At 38.4% G+C, this 22,948-nt stretch overlaps 1 protein-coding gene, 2 non-coding genes and 1 pseudogene across 5 annotated transcripts in view; 3 read left to right on the top strand and 1 right to left on the bottom strand.

The window, feature by feature from the left end:
* Positions 1-22,948, top strand: part of LOC144213350 (uncharacterized) — a 324,366-nt gene that overhangs the window by 192,178 nt on the left and 109,240 nt on the right. For 2 of the 3 annotated variants that reach the window (XM_077741770.1, XM_077741769.1), the window contains exon 2: positions 1,064-4,436. In XM_077741770.1, coding sequence (XP_077597896.1) covers positions 1,171-3,204 — 2,034 coding nt within the window. In that variant the 5' untranslated portion in view covers positions 1,064-1,170 and the 3' untranslated portion in view covers positions 3,205-4,436. Of the gene's footprint in view, positions 1-1,063; positions 4,437-22,948 lie in introns of those variants that run through there. The other variant, XR_013329938.1, reaches the window with a different exon arrangement.
* The window catches only part of LOC144213374 (uncharacterized), a 206,758-nt pseudogene that overhangs the window by 163,921 nt on the left and 19,889 nt on the right, over positions 1-22,948 (bottom strand).
* trnai-aau (transfer RNA isoleucine (anticodon AAU)) lies at positions 5,366-5,439 on the top strand. Its single transcript has one exon. It is a non-coding gene; the product is annotated as a tRNA-Ile (tRNA).
* Positions 10,328-10,399, top strand: trnap-agg (transfer RNA proline (anticodon AGG)). Its single transcript has one exon. It is a non-coding gene; the product is annotated as a tRNA-Pro (tRNA).

Genomic DNA, 22,948 nt, shown 5'->3' with positions numbered 1-22,948 from the left:
GTAAAAACACGAAAGACACAAGAGTGGGCAGAGCTACTGCCACCGCCAGCCTTGTGAACGGTGCCATCTTGGAAAAAAATAAAGATTAGCGAATGGTCTCAAAGTTGCGGCCGAGGGCCAAGCCCCGCCCACTACCATTCCGTGATGCGGCCTGCGAAGCTAGTTCAAAGTTAATGCTAAAATTCAAATGCAGCTTATAAATACAAAGAATATTAACTATCCTCGGAGATATTCACTACATCAATCCGCACAGACATAGAGGTATGGTCTTCCAAAGCAAGAGCGCTTCACCTCATAGAACTACCAGTACCATCAGAGGAGGGGATCGAGACCAACTTCGAAGGCAAGAAGGCCGAATACTTGAATCTGGCAGCCAAGTGCCAGAAAATTGTCTGGAAATGCACCATCTACCCAGTCGAGATTTGCTGCCGAGGCTACGTTGGTCTTCTCCCACTGTTTTTGATCCCTTCATTTATTTTCTGATATGCTAAATCTTGTTATGGGGTGCTTGGGCCTATCTCGGCTGCCTTCAGGCCAGAGGCGAGGAGCACCTTGAATCGGTGACCAGCCCATCGCAGAGCACGAGGAGAAAAACAACCATTCACGCTCACACTCGTACCTAGGGAAAATTGAGTGTCCAATCAGACTTTACCTCTATTTCAATCTCATTAATCCCCCGAATAATAATAGAGCTGCTACTTAATAAAAGTTAATGCTTTTTTACTGTCTCCCCTTTGGTGAAAGCATTTTTATTAAATTAAAATCTAAAACATTAAAGAGAATGTTTACAATGAAAGGGCTCCAAAAAAGATTTGACTAATTTTAAGGAGATACATCACCAGTGAAGAAACTTCTAACTAATAGTGCCTTACTTTGAAAAATGCACCTATAAACAGTTTTCAACTCGTGTTGCTGTTGAAGAAAATAATACAGTAGTAAGTACTGCATTGAGACAAAATGAATGTATGGCACCCTCTTCCGTTTGGTTTCATTTCTGGGAACAAGAAATTCAGGCATTTTATAATTAGAAAATGGTTAATCAATTATGTTTGTGTCCTTGAAGGTTTCAGAAATGATCGTAGTGCTGATGGGCAAGAGTCTGTTGACCTTGAAGGGGAAGTTGAGCTCCCCCAAATCAAAGAGGAGAAGCTACAGTTCTCTCAACAACAAATGGGAGACGAGCAACTTCCAATCAAAAGAGAGGAAGATGATTTCACCTGGTCTCTTGGTGAGTTACTGAAGAAAGAAGATGTTCTGGGTGTGGCCAGTGGAGGGGCGGAGCCTGCAAACACCAAAACATGGCCCCTAATTAAAGAGGAGGAGCCAGTGTTCCCTCTAAAACAAATAGAAGAGCAACTTCCAATCAAAAAGGAGGAAGGAGGATGGCGAGCAGAAAATGTAATTTCTCCTTTATCAGATGGCAACAAGTTGCTTGATGATGATGATGATATGAATAATCCCAGCGTTGACAAACTCTGCAAATGCTTTCAGTGTGGCAAAACCTTTGGGAAAAAGTCTTCTTTGAAAATACACACAAGAACCCACACGGGTGAAAAACCATTTTCATGTTCAGTTTGTGGTCAAAGATTCACAGTGAAGGAACACTTAATTTGTCATGCAAGAACGCACACAGGTGAAAAACCATTTTCGTGTTCAGTTTGTGGTCAACGATTCACACAGAAGGGAAGCTTAGATATGCATGCAAGATTACACACAGGTGAAAAACCATTTTCATGCTCAGTTTGTGGTCAAAGATTCACACGGAAGGAATACTTAATTTGTCATTCAAGAACCCACACTGGTGAAAAACCATTTTCATGTTCAGTTTGCAGTAAAGCCTTTTCTAAAAAAGAAAGCTTAAAAAGGCACACAAGAACCCACACAGGTGAAAAACCATTTTCATGTTCAGTATGTGGTCAAAGATTCACAGTGAAGGCAAGATTAATTAGCCATGCAAGAATACACACAGGTGAAAAACCATTTTCGTGTTCAGTTTGTGGTAAAGCATTCACAGAGGAGGGAAGCTTAAAAAGACACACAAGAACCCACACTGGTGAAAAACCATTTTCGTGTTCAGTTTGCAGTAAAGCCTTTTCTAAAAAAGGCAACTTAAAAACCCACACAAAAACCCACACGGGTGAAAAACCATTTTCGTGTTCAGTCTGTGGTCAAAGATTCACAGTGAAGGGAAGTTTAATTAGCCATGCAAGAACACACACAGGTGAAAAACCATTTTCGTGTTCAGTTTGTGGTCAACGATTCACACAGAAGGGAAGCTTAGATATTCATGCAAGATTACACACTGGTGAAAAAACATTTTCATGCTCAGTTTGTGGTCAAAGATTCACAAAGAAGGAATACTTAATTTGTCATGCAAGAACCCACACTGGTGAAAAACCATTTTCATGTTCAGTTTGCAGTAAAGCCTTTTCTACAAAAGAAAGCTTAAAAAGGCACACAAGAACCCACACAGGTGAAAAAAAATTTTCATGTTCAGTTTGTAGTCAAAGATTCACAGAGAAGGGAAGCTTAAAAAGACACATAAGAACCCACACTGGTGAAAAACCATTTTCATGTTCAGTTTGTGGTCAAAGATTCACAGTGAAGGCAAGCTTAAAAAAACACATAAGAACCCACACTGGTGAAAAACCATTTTCGTGTTCAGTTTGTGGTGAAAGATTCACACAGAAGGGAAACTTAATTAGCCATGCAAGAATACACACAGGTGAAAAACCATTTTCATGTTCAGCTTGTGGTCAAAGATTCACAGTGAAGTCAAGCTTAAAAAAACACATAAGAACCCACACTGGTGAAAAACCATTTTCGTGTTCAGTTTGTGGTCAAAAATTCACACAGATTGGAGACTTAAATAGGCATGCAAGAACACACACTGGTGAAAAACCATTTTTGTGTTCAGTTTGCAGTAAAGCCTTTTCTACAAAAGGAAACTTAAAAACCCACACAAGAACCCACACAGGTGAAAAAACATTTTCTTGTTCAGTTTGTGGTGAAAGATTCATACAGAAGGAAAACTTAATTAGCCATGCAAGAACCCACACTGGTGAAAAACCATTTTCATGTTCAGTTTGTGGTCGGACATTTTCCCGAAAGAGAAGCTTAGAAGAACACTTATTAACCCACACTGGAGAACAATGTTTTCCTGCTCAGTCTGTGAGCACAGATGCGCTACAACAGCCCAATTAAAAAGCTACACAATTCAAAAACATTTTCCAGGAGATATTAATGTTCCAACATTTTCACATAAGGGAACCTAAAAAGAAGTCTCAACAACCCACACAGGAGTAAAGCACCTTTTTCCTCAATTTGTGGCAGGAATATCTTAAAAACATAATTGCCCACATCGGTCAGAAACCCCTTTCCTGCTCAGCTTCTTGCCAGAGATTTAGTCGTAAGGATGACTTAAAATATGCAAATGTGTTGTGACAAGCAATAGCCAAGGACGGCTTTGATTGTTTCATCAAATTCTGTATGAAAGATCATTGTAATCAAAGTATATTTGTATTTTGCATTCTGAAAATAATGTTTACACTTTTTAATGTGTAATAACAATCCACACTTCAAATACAGTATTACCTTAAAATACTTGTTCATTGCGGGATTGAGCTACTATGTCATTTGACTCGTATCTCAAGTCAATTCTTCCAATAGAAATGCACAAAATATAAATTAAGCCATTTCCATCCTAAAAAAAAACCCATCAAATTTGCTCTAATTTACTACTGACTCATTTGGGAACCATCTGGTAGGCTCATATCTCAAATTTGTCCCATATGTTGGAACACTTGTATGTCAAGGTATTACTGTACTGCTCCCCTACTTACGAAGGAGTTAGGTTCCGATCGCTTGTTCATAAGTTGAAAGTGTTCATAAGTTGAAAGTGTTCATAAGTTGAAAGTGTTCATAAGTTGAAAGTGTTCATAAGTTGAAATTCTTCAAATTGAAGTTGATTCAGTGCTATATTTTGTATTATAATTTATGTTTAATGTCTATATAAGTATATTGAGGGTTTATATAAGTGCATTTGTATGTTTAAGGCTTGTATAAGTAACCGGCATTGGTTTGTTGAAGATTTTATATACTTCACAATTCTATCCGCAATAGTATAGCCTAAATTAGGAAATTACAAAGTTAATAATCAATAATGTGATGTAAATAATATGGAAAATGTCTTCACAGTTAAAAACGAAATTTGAAAATTGCAGTATTTGTCTATTGAATTTGTTTGCAAATCCAATAAGAATATTGAGTGTTATTCAAACATAATCCATTTTAATGAAAATAATTGATATATTGAATCTAGGATCTAAGAAACAGTAGAAATATGGTCTGAAAGAATGAATTTTGTCAAAATGAATAAGTAGTACAATGTCCTTATACTTTTGTCATATTATAAGTTATCTTGTCATATTTTGTTTACTTCCAATAAAGCTCTCTTTTTGGTGAAAATAATTTTGGGGTCTTTTTGTTGAATAAAATGAGCCTTCCAAATTCAACGGTGACAAAAAAGAGAAGCGTTATTTGCTTGGATTTAAAACATACTTTTTTTTAGTTATGCTTCAAAATAAAACATGAAACAAAAGGAAAGGACTAATTTAAACTTCAATATGGTAGATTTAAGTGACTAAAAATGAGGAATATAATAACAAAAACGCGGATCCAAAAGGCTGTGAGTCTTCTTCTCTTGTATTTCCGGCAGTTGGGCGTAATGCCCGGGAGACTTAAACGTTTCGTTCCCCTATTAGAAGGACATTCAATTTCCACTCGCCGCTCCCCACTCGACCTCATCCGTTCAAGCTCTCCGCTCGACCTCGCCCGTCCATCCCCGCATCTCCATGCCGATTGGCCCGACAGTCGCACCCGAGCCAATGCCAGCACATTGCTGTTCATCTCATTTAGGCAGAGCATGGTGCTGTAAATGCCAAAGTCGTGGTGTCGACCGCTCAACAGGCACGGCCTCTCTAGAACACAGATGTCAAAGAGGCAGCCCGGGGAACAAATCTGGCCTTCATCATTTTGTACCGTCTGACACCCTTGCCCTAGAGTAAGTTAAGATTGCCTAAAATGATTCATTTTGCCGTAAAGTAACAGTTTAGCGAGCTGACATTTGCAATTGCGGTCATCACACAAAAATCATGGCCATTTTGCACATGGCTGATTAGCTCAGTTGGTCAGAGTGAGGTGCTAATCATGCCAAGGTTGTGGGTTTAACCTCCATATGGGCCATGACAACTCCAAAGTCAATTGAAATTATCTAGGCCAACTTATTATGCCTTAACATAAGTGTTTAGCTAGTTGACGTGTTGGATTTGCTTCATTATGAAAATATATGGGATGTGGAGCACATGGCCTGTTAACTCAGTTGGTCAGAGTGTGGTGCTAATAACGCCAATGTTGTGGGTTCAACCCCCACACAGGCCATGACCTCTTTGTAGTACTTGCCTAATAGAACTTATGTTGCCCTAACTTAACATAAAATCTTGTCTTGATGTTTCTTTAGTTTCTAGGATCGGGTAATTTCTCTGCTCCACAAGGCAGAAGATGCCACCCAGAATGTGAATAATCTCAGTGAGGGAATATTAGCTAGGTTTGTTCCAACCACATTTCTGTTCTTCCCATAATTGTTGTGAAATTAAATTTGTCTTCATATTCAAGCGGTCAGAACTCAACTTTACTTAGCCTCCAATGAGGAAGCCTGTAGAAAATCATAATAGGATTACTCTTAATAGTCGTCACAAGTGCAAAAATCTCCAAATAAAGATGTAAAAACCCTTAAATTCCAAACAACAAAATGCTGTACCGGACTTGTTTATCTGTCTGGTAAGATGACTGAGCTACCTTGCTAATGCTAGTGGGATAACATTCTTAACCTTAGTTTTTCATGCTAATTGCTAGCATGCGCAAACACGAGATTAGACACAATTGGTGTATGTTCTATCAATATTAAAATATAACAAAACATCACAAAATATTCATAGTTGAGAATGTGGTCACATTTTTCACTCAATCATGGATATCTTTTTAACTTTACTCAAAAATCTAAGATAACCACAAATGACATAGAACTCTTCTTAAGAGAGCAAATACTTGTCCAAGATGCTACACAAAAAGTGCATAAACTGATGACAACTCATTCTTTTTTCAAAATTGAATGTAATTTTTACAAATGGATGTATAGTTCTATAAGCATGAAGAGATAATTAAATCTTAAATGGCCATTGTTAGACTAATAATTTTAGCACCTGACTCCAATTCCTTAACTCTGTCTTATCCCGTCTAACAATGGAGCGTGTTCAGGACCGGAGGAGACAAACCAGGGTTGAGTGAGTTAATCCACAAATGATTTATTCCTGCCAAATTGATCCATACACAGCTTAGGCTCATCCTTCCAAAGAATAAACCCGCTAAGTGTCGCTGTCCCCAGCGGAGGATGAGAAAGACATCGCCCAGACCCTCATTTTCCCAGTTACAGTATTACAAAAATGCATATTCATTTGCTGATTGACAATGATGCGGACTGGTCCACGACTACCGAGAGGGGTGTCTTCTCCGGACTACACACTCTCCATCCTCGAATCCACATCATCCAGACCTCTGTCTCCGCTGGTCTTCACACTCTCCATCCTCGAATCCACATCATCCAGACCATCTGTCTCCTTATCAGCATTAGTTCAACCTCAAAAGAAGAATCTCAGAGAGAGCCTTTAGTTCATATTGTAATTGAGTTAAAAACAAGAGTTTAATCCTACAGTAGTACTATCAAAATGAAACAGCTACAGTAAAATGAATGAGTAAAATATGTCAATTCTTTACCATTCAGAATAATTTATCACATTTCCCTTCCCAATACGAGAGTGTCTTGAGAGACTGGAGCCTAAATCCAGCATCTTGGACTGCTTGGCCACACTACCATAAATTGGGGTGATAGAAGGTTTACGCAAACCTGCAGCAATCTATGATCTTAATCTCTGAGGGTGCAGTGAGACACCCGGCTGACTTGCAGGCAGGCGTGTCCTCAATTCCCACTAATGCTAATCCTCAATAAGATTGCCAATTTTTAGTGTTAAAAATAATAACATCAATATTAAGTTAATACATTTTTAACCGATGAAAATATATGCGACAATATTAAATATGACAGTGATAAGCAATTTCACATTGAAAATGTTTCTTTTTTCCTAAAATACAACAAATCAATTTAGTAACACACGATTTAGAAGCATAACCCCAAAAGTTTGGCGTCAGAGATTTAGCAGCAGAAATCTTAAATCATATAACAAAGACCATTTCACATATGTCAAGCAATAAATATAGGCCCCTTTTCAATATCAAAATGCTAATGTTGAATTTATTTTACAATATAGATTCTGACAAGAAATAAACAGGATAGATGATATCTAGATATTTTAAAAACTGCAAACATTGTGCGGCATACGTTTGTAACGTTTATATGTCAAGCAATAAATATAGGCTCTTTTCAATATCAAAATGTTAATGTTGGACTTATTTTACAACACAGTTTCTGACAAATCTTATCAGACTAACTAAAAAGGTTAAATGATATCTATATTTTTAAACGACTGCAAACATTGTGCGGCATACGTTTGTAACGTTTATAGAACGTTTTAGTTTTAGAAGATGCACACGGGTAGTATGCTTGTGACAACTTTCTGACATGTGGTATGATTAACTATGTTTTTATAATATTGAAAATCCACAAGAACCCACACAGGTGGAAAAACCTATACCCAGCTCAGTCTGTAGTAAAAAAATCAGTTGCCAAAAGACCTTAAAATAACACAAAAGAACCCAGAAAGGTTAAACATATTTTCTTGGTCAGTTTGTAGTTAAATATTCACTTGGAAGGTCAATTTAAAGCATTTAGCTTCACAGATTAGATAAGCATTGATCAATTGATACAACCAAATGATGTTGCTTATTATTCTTTCTATATATAATAAAACTTTAGTTTGGAAATTACAGCATTGCAATTATGGGGTTAATACGCCTAAATGTTGCAGTGATAACGATTGGCAATAACAAGCTTAGATAAGGGAGGAAGGAACGATTTTCCGAAAACAATCAGGTATTCGATAATAACCATTTAGGGGAACTCAAAACAAACTCCATTGGAATTTAAACAAACAAGCCTTCATTCAACAAAACATCTCCATAAAGGAGCGAAAAGAGCGTCACAATTTACGACAATATGCAAGTAAGCACAAAGGTTGCTAGGAAAGAAATCAGGCTGCATAAGCATCTTCTTAAGCGTCCTTCCACATTTGCATTCCTTGGGTAGACGTCCAGTAAACAGTCACTGGAACGAGGACTCGGTGGCTTGTTACGATCCCGAGTTCTCTTCAGAAAAATATTGAAGAAGTTTCCATAAAAAATATTAAATATATATATATATATTATATTATATTATATATATATATATTATATATATATATATATATATATATATATATATATATATATATATATATATATATATATATATATATATATATATATATATATATATATATATATATATATATATATATATATAAATATATAAATATATAATAGTATTACAAAATTAACCCAACAGTGCGTGAGGTCCCGCGTCACCGGACCCCTCGCTTTGTCGAATTGTGATCTATTATGGGGGTTGATATGTCACATACTTCACCTGAGAAAAAATATGTCACTGCACAGGCACCCCTGGCATATTGGTCTAGTTGTATGATTCTTGCTTATGAAAAAATGAAAATCAGACACAGGCATTGTCGTCATCATTGACTTGGTGCAATAAGTTAGGGGTCCAAATCGTTATCTATGGTGGGGTATTATGGGACATTAGCCACCTGAGATAAAAAAAGTGTCACTAATTGGGCACCCAAGGCATGTTGGTCTAGTGCAGACATGGGCAAACTACGGCCCGCGGGCCGTATACGGCCCGTTAGACAATTTAATCCGGCCGCCGAGCTTGTCCAATAAATAAAATAATAATGCTTCATAAATCATTCATTACATCTTGTCCATGCAATACCGTGTTTCACCTATAAATGGCGCGCTGACATTTAGGCCTTTGTTGAGTCGCGCCTTTCTCTTTATTTATCCCTCTTTAATTTTCTCATTGTCATTTGAGCCCTTCTGTAAAAATGAGCGGACCAAAGAAAAGGAAAGTGGACAGTGAGTGTCGTGTATTTAATAAAGAGTGGACAACTAAATATTTCTTCACTGAAGTCCGATCAACAGCTGTATGTCTGATATGCCGAGAAACTATTGCTGTTTTCAAAGAGTACAATATCAGCCGTCACTTTGCCACGAAGCATGCAAACTACGCTAGCAAGCAGTCAACACAACAACGAGCGGCTACTGCTCAGAGATTGGTGGCTAATTTGCAGAGTCAGCAGAATTTTTTTCACCGCCAAACTGCAATTCAAGAGGCAAGCACAAAGACAAGCTTTTTGCTGGCCTTCAAACTGGCAAAGGCTAGCAAGCCTTTCTCCGAAGGCGAGTTTTTGAAAGAATGCATGATAGAGACAGCTGGTGTTTTGTGTCCGGAGAGCAAAGGCAAGTTCGAAAAAATCAGCTTATCACGCAGGACAATAACTCGCCGTGTGGAACTCATTGATGAAGATATAGTGAGCGAGTTAAACAAAAAAGCGGCAACCTTTGAGTTATTTTCATTAGCGCTTGATGAAAGTACGGACATTAAAGACACTGCTCAGCAGAAAGGGCGCATCTTTTAATTACGCACTGCAGCGGGACAGAAAGGATTGAGGTTAGTCGCCTATGTTGTTGGGTAGTAATGTTTTGAATGTTGAAAGTTATATTCATCAAGATTTCAATAAATTTTGATATTTGTTTTACTTGGTGCCTTCAATTGAATTGTATTAAAAACAGATGCAATCTCCAGGGTTGATAGATCAGTTTTCTATTCTAATCTATTTGGCCTACTATTTCTCTTGTACATTTGGAAAATGCAGTCCTCAATGTTAGTGAAACGTGTTGAACATTTATTTGCATGTGCTTGCTGTACTATGAGGTTTGGATACTACAAGCAACGCTTTATTATATTTGGCCCAGCAGTCAATGTACTGCTGTGGCCCCTTGTTCAAATTTTATAACCCATAGTGGCCCGCAAGTCAAAAAGTTTGCCCATCCCTGGTCTAGTGGTATGATTCTTGCTTAGGGTGCCATAGGTCCCGGGTCCATCTCCCGGACAAGCTTTCTGTTTGTCGAATAGTGATCTATGGTGGGGTGATACGGGACATTAGCCATCCCAGAAAAAAAGTGTTGTTCACTGAGTGCATCTGGCTCGTTGGTCTAGTGGTATGATTCTCACTTAGGGTGTGAGAGGTCCCGGGTCCAACTCCCGGACGAGCCCTTGCTTTGTCGAATTGTGATCTGTTATGGGGGTTGATATGTCACATTTTCTTCACATGAGAGAAAAAGTGTGATTTAAGAGCCCATATGGCTGTTGTTCTAGTGGTATGAATCTTGCTAAGGGTGCCTAGGGTCTTTCTTAATCAACATTTTCCAATAGTCAGACATAAAATTAAAATTTATGTATATACCTATCCATTGTAGTTTCTCTTTTCGCTCTAGTTGTTTATTTTAGAAATCTGTAAGAAGGTTTGTTCTAAATTGAAACGCTTTCACTTTTTATGGAGACAATAAAACTAATATAAAATGTTCCTTATGGTTTATGGCATTGCTCCTTGAGCAATAATCTTTCCAATCAATATTGGATGCTTTCCATTACGTCTGATCACGTCAATACGTTTATCTTACCTGTCTCCTCAAACGTTTCAACTGAGAGAACCTCCTTACAGTCCAAAGGTGGATCTGCATCCTCCTTTTCAGCTATTTTCATGTCTGCTGTTTGGTCAGCAACACTTGTACGGACGTGCTCATTTTGGGTTGCTTGTGCGTCTTCTCAATGTTTCCTGTTGAGAAGCACAGTCTCCTTCTGCTAACCCAAATTCAATGCATTTTTTTTTAAGTTTTTCTTTTACGCAGATAGCCAGATTAGTCGAATCATCCAGCTCCAACCGTGTAGTGAATAATGGCGTTTGGTATGCTCTACTAAATAGGCTTTCCATATTTTGTTGTCCGGATGACCTCGTTATGTAGGCGCAAAGATTTCATAATGAAATGTGGAACCTTTTATCAATTCAGTCAATTAATCTGGTAACACAATTTGGATGCCATTATCACTATAAATCAATGGTAATTTGGAATTTCATATCGTGCACTGTCTTAGTTTTTTGTTTTTCTCCGTGCTCCCAAATTCTGCATAGCGGATTTATTCCTCCACTTCAAGTTTGACATTTGGAGTACTGCTTTTTTCATTAAAAATGTCATTTGACAAAATATGTTTCCATAATTTGTTGTTGCCATCCCTGAAAAGGGCTTATTGGCAATTTCAGAAATCGACTTCAAATTTCCAAATCTTTCGCTGCCATCCCTGATTGGGGATTATTGGCAGTTTCAGAAATGTATTCCAATTTGCTAAATCCTTTTCCACCTTGATATCTAACGGATTGATTATATCTTGGTGGGTGGCCAATCAAAAACACAAAAAGACAAACAACCATTCACGCTCACACTCATTCATAATCAGACATCAGTGGTCTGCAATTTTTGTCACTAGTGGAGAGCGCCATCCCCAGTCTGGGGCTTCTTGGCAGCTAACCATCTTTTGCTGTCCTATCAGCACTAATCATTCTCAAAAGGACTAGGTTAAAGGCATTTGGTTGCCATCAATTAATTGATGCTAATGCAATCTGTGATATTTTAATAGTCATTAATATGACTCACCCTAAAGCATATTTCATCTAGTGATGGAAAAAAAACAATGAATCATGTTTCGTGCACTAAACATATTCATCTTATTCCATCCTATAGAAATCGTGCTCATCCTAAATTAATTATTTTATCTAAACTTGTCAGGTTGTCATTTTCTGGGCTCACTATTACCACAATTACAATTTAGGAAAAATAACCTTTTAACATTTCAGGAATTTCCTAATATAAATTTCAGTGTTTAATAAGGGACCCATAATTTGTCACTAATATATCATAATATTATCAACTATCTCTCTCTCTCTCCCCCATCTCTCTGTCTCTATCCACATCACAGTCTTTCACTCTGTCAACTTTCTCTGTCTCTCTTTGTCAACTCTCTTTCTCTGCCTGTCTCTTTCAGTCCCCCACCCCTCCCTGTTTGTGCAGGGTGTGGGGGCCTTGGGCTGGTGGGGGCTCTCGCTCTCTATGGCCCCACTGTGTGGTGCTTTAAGAGCATTGTGCAGTTTATTGAGGGGGCGACCCCCCTCTCTTTGCGTCGGGGGTGGTTGGGTTGGTGCTACCCCCGTTTCGCTGCGTCGAGGGGGTTTGGACTGGTGGAGGATGAGCATTTGAGCTACGCTCTTCTTTGTTTTGCGGCTACACTTTGGTCGGCCATCTTCTCCCTGCCATGTGCTCATCCTTTCTTCTATCCCGCCCTCGCATCTCTTCTTTTGTTCTAGGGGCTCCCCATCTCAATTTATTGTCTCCTGAATACTTGTTTTCTTATCCTATTTATCCACCTAACTGGCTGTCTTAGTCGTTTCTACTTATTTTAAGCGACAATCGTCGAGATTTATGAACACACCACTGTGTATTTCCGGTTCATATGTATCCTTCCAGTTGGTGTGTATATGTGTATATGTGTATATGTGTATATGTGTATATGTATATATGTATATATGTGTATATGTGTATATGTATATATGTATATATGTGTATATGTGTATATGTATATATGTATATATGTGTATATGTGTATATGTATATATGTATATATGTGTATATGTGTATATGTATATATGTATATATGTGTATATGTGTATATGTATATATGTATATATGTGTGTATGTATATGTATATATGTATATATGTGTGTATGTATATATATATATATATATATATATATATATATATATATATATATATATATATATATATATATATATATATATATATATATATATATATATATATATATATATATATATATATATATATATATATATATATATATATATATATATATATATATATATATATATATAAATCCTTTACGAGGGATTCTTTCACCCCCTAGTCTAAACCGCGTCACCAGTTTTCCTTACGAACGTCACCTATGGCCGAAGTGTACATTCGCCGCATTTCTTGTGTATTCCCTTTTTTTGACATACATACTCCCCAACGATATGCAAATATTTCCCATTTATGGAACGTTTTTCTTCGACTTTTTCACGAGAGGAAAAATGGGATTTTCACCAGCCTTGTTATACATTGATTTTAAACAGCTTTACTGTCTCTTGTGTGTGCATCGTCTTTCTGGCCGGGTTCTTTCTTCAAACGGGCCGCGATCGACCGAAAAATGCCCTCTCTTTCAAAGTAAGAGTAGCTGACGTCAGAAATCTTGGCTTTCAGTCCACCGCGGTCCGAGAAATTCAGAAATGAATTCCCAGGTTTTTAGGCACCAGAAAAAGTCGGGTATGAAACCATATACATTCAATACTTTCGGATCAGAGGAGGCACACGCAGAGTCGGCTTGATGAGATTTTCAAAGACTTCAGATGAAGGAGGGGTCAGAGTAGCCAGCGCTGGGAGATGTGTCCATCCCCCAGCCTGACCAGTTCAAATCTCTACTTACCCCCAACAGTTGAGCTAGTTTTATTAACAAAGGGTCATGTGACCTAGGTACAAACTTAAGGTGGGAAGAGGTGAACAAAGAAATGGGCGTGTCTTGGTATATGATGCGCCCCCAACCCATTGGTGTCATGATGGAACTTTTCACTAGGCTCTGCAAAATACTATCCTAGTGACTATACTGAATAAAAGTATAAAGAATACATTCTATATGTTGTACCCCTGAATTCGGGCAATTTATTTGCCTTTAAAACACGGGGAAATAATCAGACAGGTCAGTTGTTGTTATTTTCAAGCCAACTTTTCGTGATATCAATTCACACAAAAACATAATATACAATAACACACAAATATATACATATAAATATATTAACAACCCGTTATAACCCAAAACAATGTACTTGTTTCATAAACGGTCATAACTTCTGACTATTGTAACTTGTTACCTTTTGTTTTGCAACTTAGCAAAGTCCTCAGCTAGTTAGCAGGGCAAACAAAGGAATCTCAATAACATAGCTTAGCTTCATTGCTACGACCGTCATACACACATACACATCACAATGCTAACGCTAATGGCGGCCGAGGGTACGTTGCAAATGCTATTATTACCTGTGCTCTACTCGAGGCTCGTGAAATCTCAATAGCATAGCTTCCTTTGCTACGACTGTCATATACTGCAGACTATCATGCTAACGCTATAATGGCGGCCATAGGTAGCTTGCTAATGCTATACATCCGAGACACGCACACACATAAAAAAGTAAACAAACATTACTAAACATTATGTTCTTTCTCACATGCTAACTATTGTCTCTTGCATACCCCACACTCAATCGGTCTCCACAACAAAACAACATACCTTTAAAACACGGGGAAATAATCAGACAGGTCAGTTGTTGTTATCTTCAAGCCAACTTATAGTGATATGCCTTTGGTTTGGTAAGGGTCCCTCCACTCCATTGAGTAGTAAATCCTTATTATTGCTCTACTTGGTCGGGTGAAGTCGCATGTGGGCCTTTGTTAAGAGTTTCATCACAATGTTATCGCGGATGAATTTGTTTCCCTGCAGAGCACATGTGTCAAAGTGGCGGCCCGGGGGGCAAATCTAGCCCACCGCATCAATTTGTGTGGCCCGGGAAAGTCAATCATGAGGGCCGACTTTCTGTGTAAGGACGAAATTAAAATGAAATTAAATTTCCATAATAGATAACAATTTGACAAAACAAAGGCTCATCAAAGGTGCCCACACAATTAAACTTTTTTCACAGATGGCTAATGTCCCATATCACCCCACCGAAAGTCACAAAGCAGGAGCCCGTCTGGGAGTTGGACTCGGGACCCATGGCAAACTTACACCACTAGACCAATGAGCCAGGGCCTTACCTACAGTGACACTTTTTTTCTCAGCTGGCAAATGTGACATATCAAGCTCCATAATAGATAGATCGCAATTCGACAAAGCAAGGACTCGTTCGGGAATTGGACCCGGGACCTCTCGCACCCAAAGCGAGAATCATACCACTAGACCAACAAGCCTGGTGTGCCTAAACAGTGACACTTTTTTTCTCAGGTAAAGTATGTGACATATCAACACCCATAATAAATCACCATTTGACAAAGCAAGGGCTCATCTGGGAGTTGGACCCAAAACCTCTCACATCCTATGCAAGAATCATACCACTAGACCAACGAGCCTAGTGCGCCTATACAGTGACACTTTTTTTCTCAGGTGGCTAATTTCCCATATCTACCCCATAATAGATCACAATTTTACAAAATAAGGGCTAGTCCAGGAGTTGTGCCCGGGCCTTCTCCCACTCATTGCGAGAATCATACCACTAGACCAATGAGCTTGGTTGCTCATACATTGACGCTTTTTTTTCTCACCGGTGAAATGTGACACATTAACCCCCATTAAAGATCACAATTCGACAAAGCAAGGGCTCATCCGAGAGTTCGACCCAGGACATCTCGCCACTAGACCAACGAGCCAGATGTGCTCTCTGAATGACACTTTTTTTCCTCAGATGGCTAATGTCCCATATCTCCAGAACTACACACATGCCCTGTACAACGTTGATTTTATAATCGTGCCTACCCACAGCACAGGACACTTTCCAACAAACTGCCCCAAATCTACCTGCCAGAGACTAGTATCAACAGGGTTTTCCAAAAATCACCATTTCAAGGATGCAAGTCTCATTTCTCAAATGAAACATCACACCCTTTCGCGCATTTGGAGCCTCAGTCACAACATGCTGGCATTTACGTAGACTCACTAGGGATGCCGTCAGAAGGGTGTTGTAGACGCCGTGCACACGGTCTCTTTCTCAGACGTCAATAAGGAGCACCTGGGTTCCTGCTGTGGCATATTGACCTCCAAGGCTCTTAGGACCAAAATGTAAGGTTAATCAATAATTATAATTTAATATAATTATAAAACAACACAGGGGGACACCTGATTCAATTATATATATTTAATTAACTTGGCATCTCTGGTGATCCACTTTCAAGGGAGAACACATTCCGACATCGTCCTTGTCACGAATAATTCTACGGTGCGGTAATTTCTCCTGCCCCTGTAAGACCATAAATCAAAACAATTAAAATGTTTTTGATTAATCCAACTGGGTAAGCAAAATCAACACCTGCAACAATCATAGCATATCAAGAATTCAATAACAACAATTACGGGGAAACTCAAAACAAAACTCCATTGGAATTCAAACCAACAAGCCTTCATTACACATTCTAATGCCATAAAGAAGCGGAAAGAGCGTCACGATTTATGACAATGTGCGAGTAATCACGAAGGTTGGTTGGATAGCAATCTTGCTGCATCAGCATCTTCTTAAGCGTCCTTCTAGGCCTGCATTCCTTGTGTAAAGGTCCAGCAAACAGTCCTTGAAACGAGGACTCGGTGACTTGTTTCGGTCCCGAGTTTTCTTCAGACAAATTGAAGAAAATTTCATACAAAAATGATTAAATGCACACATATATAATAGCATCCCAGAATGACCCCAACATGTTTCTTGACTTTATTTACATTTTTTAAACCTACAAATGTGTCAGAGCATTTTAGCCTGACCCTTATGGATCATTTTGTTACCTGCTATCTTAACTCATTATCTGCCAGAGCAAGTAATCCTATTTCACTCCAATTGAGGATAGGCATCCAATCCAATTTGACTGGAGGGTTTGCAGTCAAAATAATTTGGATATCTCTCCCTGTCAAGGGCAGCTAATGACACTTACTAGAATCAGCCTAACCTGCGAGTTTTTGGAATGTAGGAGGAGACCGGAGTACCCGGAGGAAACCCACGCAGGCTTTTGGAGAACATCCTAACTCCACACAGGTGGACCGACCTGTTCTTGAACCCAGAGCCCCAGAGCTGTGAGGCCACCCGCACCACCGGACCATCAGAAATGTAAATTCAATAAATCAAAAAATCTTGTTTTTATACGATTCTAATACTCTGAAAATGACGCATTGGGCCCGATTTTCGTAAAATCCTGATACGATTTTTGATCGGTGGGCATCCTTGAGAAGAATGTGAAGTGAGTTATTCATTTTAAGAATTAATGAATGTCAAGATCAGTTTTTCACTGCAACTGCAACACTTGAAGGTGAGGTATTTTGCTTCTGTAAATAAGAAATGACTGTCAGTAGCAGAGAATGGTTTCGATCCATTGACCTCTGGGTTATGGGCCCAGGACGCTTCCGCTGCGCCACTCTGCTTCCTCTCAGTTGTAAAATGACAAGCTGACACACAAATTTAATCAATCAGACTAATCCAAGCAGACATACAGAGGCACATGACAATTCCATCCTGCTGACTGAGCTCCTGAGGACCACCAGCACAAGCACCTCGGTCTTGAATGTGGACTGTCACATCCACGGTGAGTTCTGCAATTTACAGTCATCCATTTTTCAGTTAAGAACTTCCATTTCAATGAAAAACACAATTACAAGACGTTCGGCGGCACAATTAACATAATCAAGATAACAGCTAATAGCTAATGTTTCTATACAAATTGAGCAGGAGGACATTTTTCGTTTTACCAGTATGAGATGTTGTGTGTTTTTTAAAAGTGTTCTTGTGATTGAATGTTTGACCACACACTGGGCAGGGGAAACGTTTTTTTTTCCTGTGTGGATTTGTTCTGTGATGCTTGAAATTGGCCTTCCAAGTGAATTTGTAAATACAAACTGACAAAGAAAATATGTTTAACCTGTCTGGGTTCTTTTGTGTGATTTTAAAGTCTTTCGGCAACTGAATTTTATACAACAGACTGAGCAGGAAAAGGGTTTTTCACCTATGTAGGTTTTCAATATTATAAAAAACATAGTTAATCATTCCACATGCCAGAAAGCTGTCACAAGCATAATACCCGTGTGCATCTTCCCAAATTAAAACTTTCTATAAACGTTACAAACGTATGCCGCACAACGTTTGCAGTTGTTTAAATATATAGATATCATCTAATCTGTTTAGTTAATCTGATAAGATTCATGTCAGAAACTGTATTGTAAAATAAGTTCAATATTAACATTTTGAAATTGAAAAGGGGCCTATATTTATTGCTTGACATATGTGCAATTGTCTTGGTTATATGATTTAAGATTTCTGCTGCTAAATCTCTGATGCCAAAATTTTGGGGTTATGCTTCTAAGTACTGTGTTCCTAAATTGTTTTGTTGTGATTTGGAAAAAAAGAAACATTTTCAATGTGAAATTGCCTATGACATTCTAAATTAATATTGTCGCGTATATTTTCATAGGTTAAAAAATGGATTAACTTAATACAGTTGAACCTCAGTTATCGCAGTTAATGGGGACCGAGACCACCTGCGAAAACTGAAAATCCGCGAGGTAGCGGCGCCCCTTCAAAAATGTTTAAAAAAGCGTATCCACGTGCACAAAAGCACCAACAAACTATATGCTGTTCATTCAGGTGTTTAATTCTACATCAGAATGCAGGTGCCATGTTGAGGCATACAAACAAATCAAATACAGTATATTAAAAAACTGTAAAATATGTTGTCTGTTTACAATGACAATTGAGGGTCTAGAACACTGTTCTTACAAACAATTTACCAATTATCGATATTCAGCTTTCAATTGCTTGACATGTGCAATTGTCTTTGTTTCATGATTTAAGATTTCTGCTGCTGAATCTCTGATGCCAACATTTTGGGGTTATGCTTCTAAATCGTGTGTTACTAAATTGCTTTGTTGTGACTGGGAAAAAAGAAACATTTTCAATGTGAAATTGCTTATCACTGTCAAATTTAATATTGTCGCGTATATTTTCATAGGTTAAAAAGTGGATGAACTTAATACAGTTGAACTTCGGTTATCGCAGTTAATGGGGACGGAGACCACTCGCGAAAACTGAAAATCCGCGAGGTAGCGGCGCCCCTGCAAAAATGCTTGAAAAAACGTATACACGTGCACAAAAACATCACCAAACTATATGCTGTTGTTTCAGGTGTTTTATTCCACATCAGAATGTAGGTGCCACGTTGATGCATACAAACAAATCAAATACAATATAGTAAAAAAAACCTGTAAAATATGTTGTCTGTTTACAAAAACAATTGAGGGTCTAGAACACTGTTCTACCAAACAATTTACTTACAAAGAACCAATTATCGTTATTCATCTTTCAAAAACAAGCAAACACTACAATTAGCTAACATAGTAGTCCGGATGGATGATCGTCTGCTGTTTTTTGCGCGTAAGAAACATTGTTATTGGGAGTTGTGAACGGTGTTTTTTTTTTGGTTGATGAAGATGCGCCTATAAACAGCCATGACGTCATCAATACGATTGCTGAATTCGACAGCTCTTACCATGTTATCATCAATTTCTTTGGCCCTGTTTTGGAGGTCTTTGGCAGCATTGCAGAGATCCTGCAAATTATGCAAAGTAAGGCCACCTTCGTCAGCTTCCTTACCCTCGTCAGTAGCAGCCTCGTCTTCCTCCTCACTCGCCGATTTGGCCATTTTCTTCAGTGGGTTTGAGAGGCAGTCGGTGAAATTTGTAATTTCATCAGCATTCATATCCGAGAAGCCTTCAGTCTGTACATCAATGGCCGAGTAATGGATTTCGTTAGGAGGGAAACCATCATAGTCTTGGGTGATTTTGTATGGCCACAATTTCTTCCAGCTGGAGATGAGTGTCTGTTCTTTCAGGTCCCTTTGGGGATTCTGAATATTAGTCAGACACGTAGCTATGTTGTAGTCCTTCCAATAAGATTTGATGCTGAAGGTCTCGTCGGGCTCTTCAATGGAAGAGATGAGACCTCCATTGTCGACCAGATTGTCGGGTTACGCTCGCGTAGCTATTTCCTGCTCTCAACCTGTCCAATAAACTCACTTTTTCGTTAACTGTTAACATATTTCGCTTTTTCTTCGGTTCACTAGATGCACCAGGGGATAAAGAGCGTTTGGGAGGCATCACTAAAGGCTTCACAAAACTTTTACACTTAACTTGGCGAGAAGCGTACTTTATAGCAGAAGATAAGCGTGGACTGAGAATGGGCATCCGGAGAAGCATGGGCTACTGTAGTGAATGGGCCAATGGGGAGTCGAGTAGTTCAGTGAGTATTCAGCTGGCCAATCAGCTTGCGTTTATGCCCGTGATGCTTTGCGCATATGTGCATTCTTTGTGTTTAAAAGTTTTGTAAAAGGATGCAATTACTAATTCCAATTGAATATTTGTTCTCAAATTTTGTAAAATAAGGTAATTTCTAATTTTAATTTAATATTTGTCATTATTATTATTTTTTCATTTAAAAAAAACGTGAAGCTCTGAAGCCGCGATGGTGGAACCATGAAGTAGCGAGGTCCCAATGTAATTTCATGAGTCTATCATTCAAACTTCATGCTTCTACCTGATCTGGATCAACATGTTATGATATATCCCATATGGTCTGGTGGTCAGGGTTCCTGGTTTTCACCCAGGTGGCCCGGGTTCGACTCCCGGTATGGTAAGCTATATATTAGATGGATGGATTGGAAACTTTTAAACCTCTATATTATAGAGGTTCAATAGTTCCCAATCCACATGTCAGAAAGCTGTCACAAGCATACTACCCGTGTGCATCTTCTCAAATTAAAACTTTCTATAAACGTTATAAACCTATGCCGCTTAATGTTTGCAGTTGTTTAAATATATAGATATCATCTAACCTTTTTAGTTAGTCTGATAAGATTTATGTCAGAAACTGTATAGTAAAATAAGTTCAACATTAACATTTTGATATTGAAAAGGGGCCTATATTTATTGCTCGACATATGTGCAATTGTATCTGTTATATGATTTAAGATTTCTGCTGCTAAATCTCTGATGCCAAAATTTTGGGGTTATGCTTCTAAATCGTGTGTTACTAAATTGCTTTGTTGTGATTGGGAAAAAAGAAACATTTTCAATGTGAAATTGCTTATCACTGTCAAATTTGATATTGTTGCATATATTTTCATCGGTTAAAAAATGTATTAATTTAATATTGATGTTACTGTTTTTAAACAATAAAAATCTTCTTGAGGATTAGCATTCGTGGGAATTGGGGCGTGCCTGCCTGCAAGTCAGCCGGTTGTCTCACTGCACCCCCAGACATCTGGGATAGATTGCTGTAGGTATGTTGAAACCTTCTATCACCCCCATTTATGGTGGCGTGGCCGAGCATTCCAAGGCCCTGGATTTAGGCTCCAGTCTCTCGGGACACTCTGTTGGGATTTATCCATCAACGCTGCTTTTTTTACAAACCCCCTGGGACTTCTTACATGAAAATCTTGATGAAAGAGTCCTCGCTGAGGGTGCCCAGATACACAGTCGCTTGTGCAGGCAGATTTCCTTGTGGAGGGGCTGGGAATAACTGTCCACGGAGTGTTTGTTAGTGGCTGTCAAGTGGAGGGACAAACAATCCACTCACGTGCTGTCCTTTTCTGGAATCCTCTAGATGGCGATGTGCACTTGGTTACTAACGTCCCTGCCGGCATACACCACCCCGTACGTACCTTTTCCGAGGACCACTTGGTTGCCGTTTTCGTTGGTCTCATACAAGTTTTGGGAAGGGAAATGTGATAAATCATTATGGATGGCCATTTAAGATTTAATTACCTCTTTATGGTTTTAGAACCATACTTCCATTTGTAAAAATTACATTCAATTTTGAAAAAAAATTTGTTGTCATCAGCTTATGCACTTTTTGTTTAGCATTTGGACAAGTAATTGCTCTCTAAAGAAGGGTTCTATGTCATTTGTGGTTATCTTAGATTTTTGCGTAAAGTTAAAAAGATATTCATGAAGGAGTGAAAAATGTGACCACAATCCTCAACTATAAATATTTTGTGATGTGTTGTAATATTGATGGAACATATACCATTTGTCTCTCATCTCATGTTCGTGCTTGCTAGCAATTATTATGAAAAGCTAAGGTTCAAAATGTTAGCCCACTAGCATTAGCAAGGTAGCTCAGTCACCTTACCAGACAGATATAAATTAATTCGAAAGTGATTCGAAAAAATCAATTACTAAGCGAGTTGGCCACATCGCACAATACAAGCAAACAATTGCAAGGCCAACTTGTTAGCCTATCTTGCATTCCACGATCTTAACAAACAATAGTAAAACCAGTTTGGCTTGTCTATCTTACATTCTACGATCTTAACAAACAATTGTAATACCAGTTTGGCCACCTGGCTCAACATAAACAAACAATTATTAAGCCAGTTGGCTTAGTCTATCCCACAGCATGTAATAAATCTTATGTAATAAATAAGCAAGAGAGGCATCGATTCGACAGAATGATCTGGGACAGAGACGAGTTAGGATCGATTCTCTCTTGCACGACACCGGTTATGACTCAGATTCCTGTTTTATTTATGTGTGCATTTGTGAATGCCTATTGCTGAACCTATCACTTGCCATAAAGAAATACTCTTTTTTAAAGATAAATCTATAACAGATGAAGTTCAATGTGCCCCTTTTTGACAAAATCGAAAATCAAAACTAGATAAAGGCAGGGTCATTGGTGCAGTCTTTCTTGATCTCAAAAAGGCATTCGACACCTTTAACCACCAGACACTGCAAACTAAACTGTCAAATTTTAATTTCTCACCAAGCATTGGATTGAATCAGACAAACAGAAAAACAGTTTTGGGGGGTACCGCAAGGCTCAGTGCTAGAACATACACCAATTGTGTCTCATCTCGTGTTCATGCAAG

The sequence above is a fragment of the Stigmatopora nigra genome, chromosome 20 (genome assembly GCF_051989575.1).
Source record: "Stigmatopora nigra isolate UIUO_SnigA chromosome 20, RoL_Snig_1.1, whole genome shotgun sequence".
Classification (NCBI taxonomy): domain Eukaryota; kingdom Metazoa; phylum Chordata; class Actinopteri; order Syngnathiformes; family Syngnathidae; genus Stigmatopora; species Stigmatopora nigra.
Note: the sequence above shows the minus strand (reverse complement) of the source record. Positions and strands in the feature narration are given on the sequence as shown.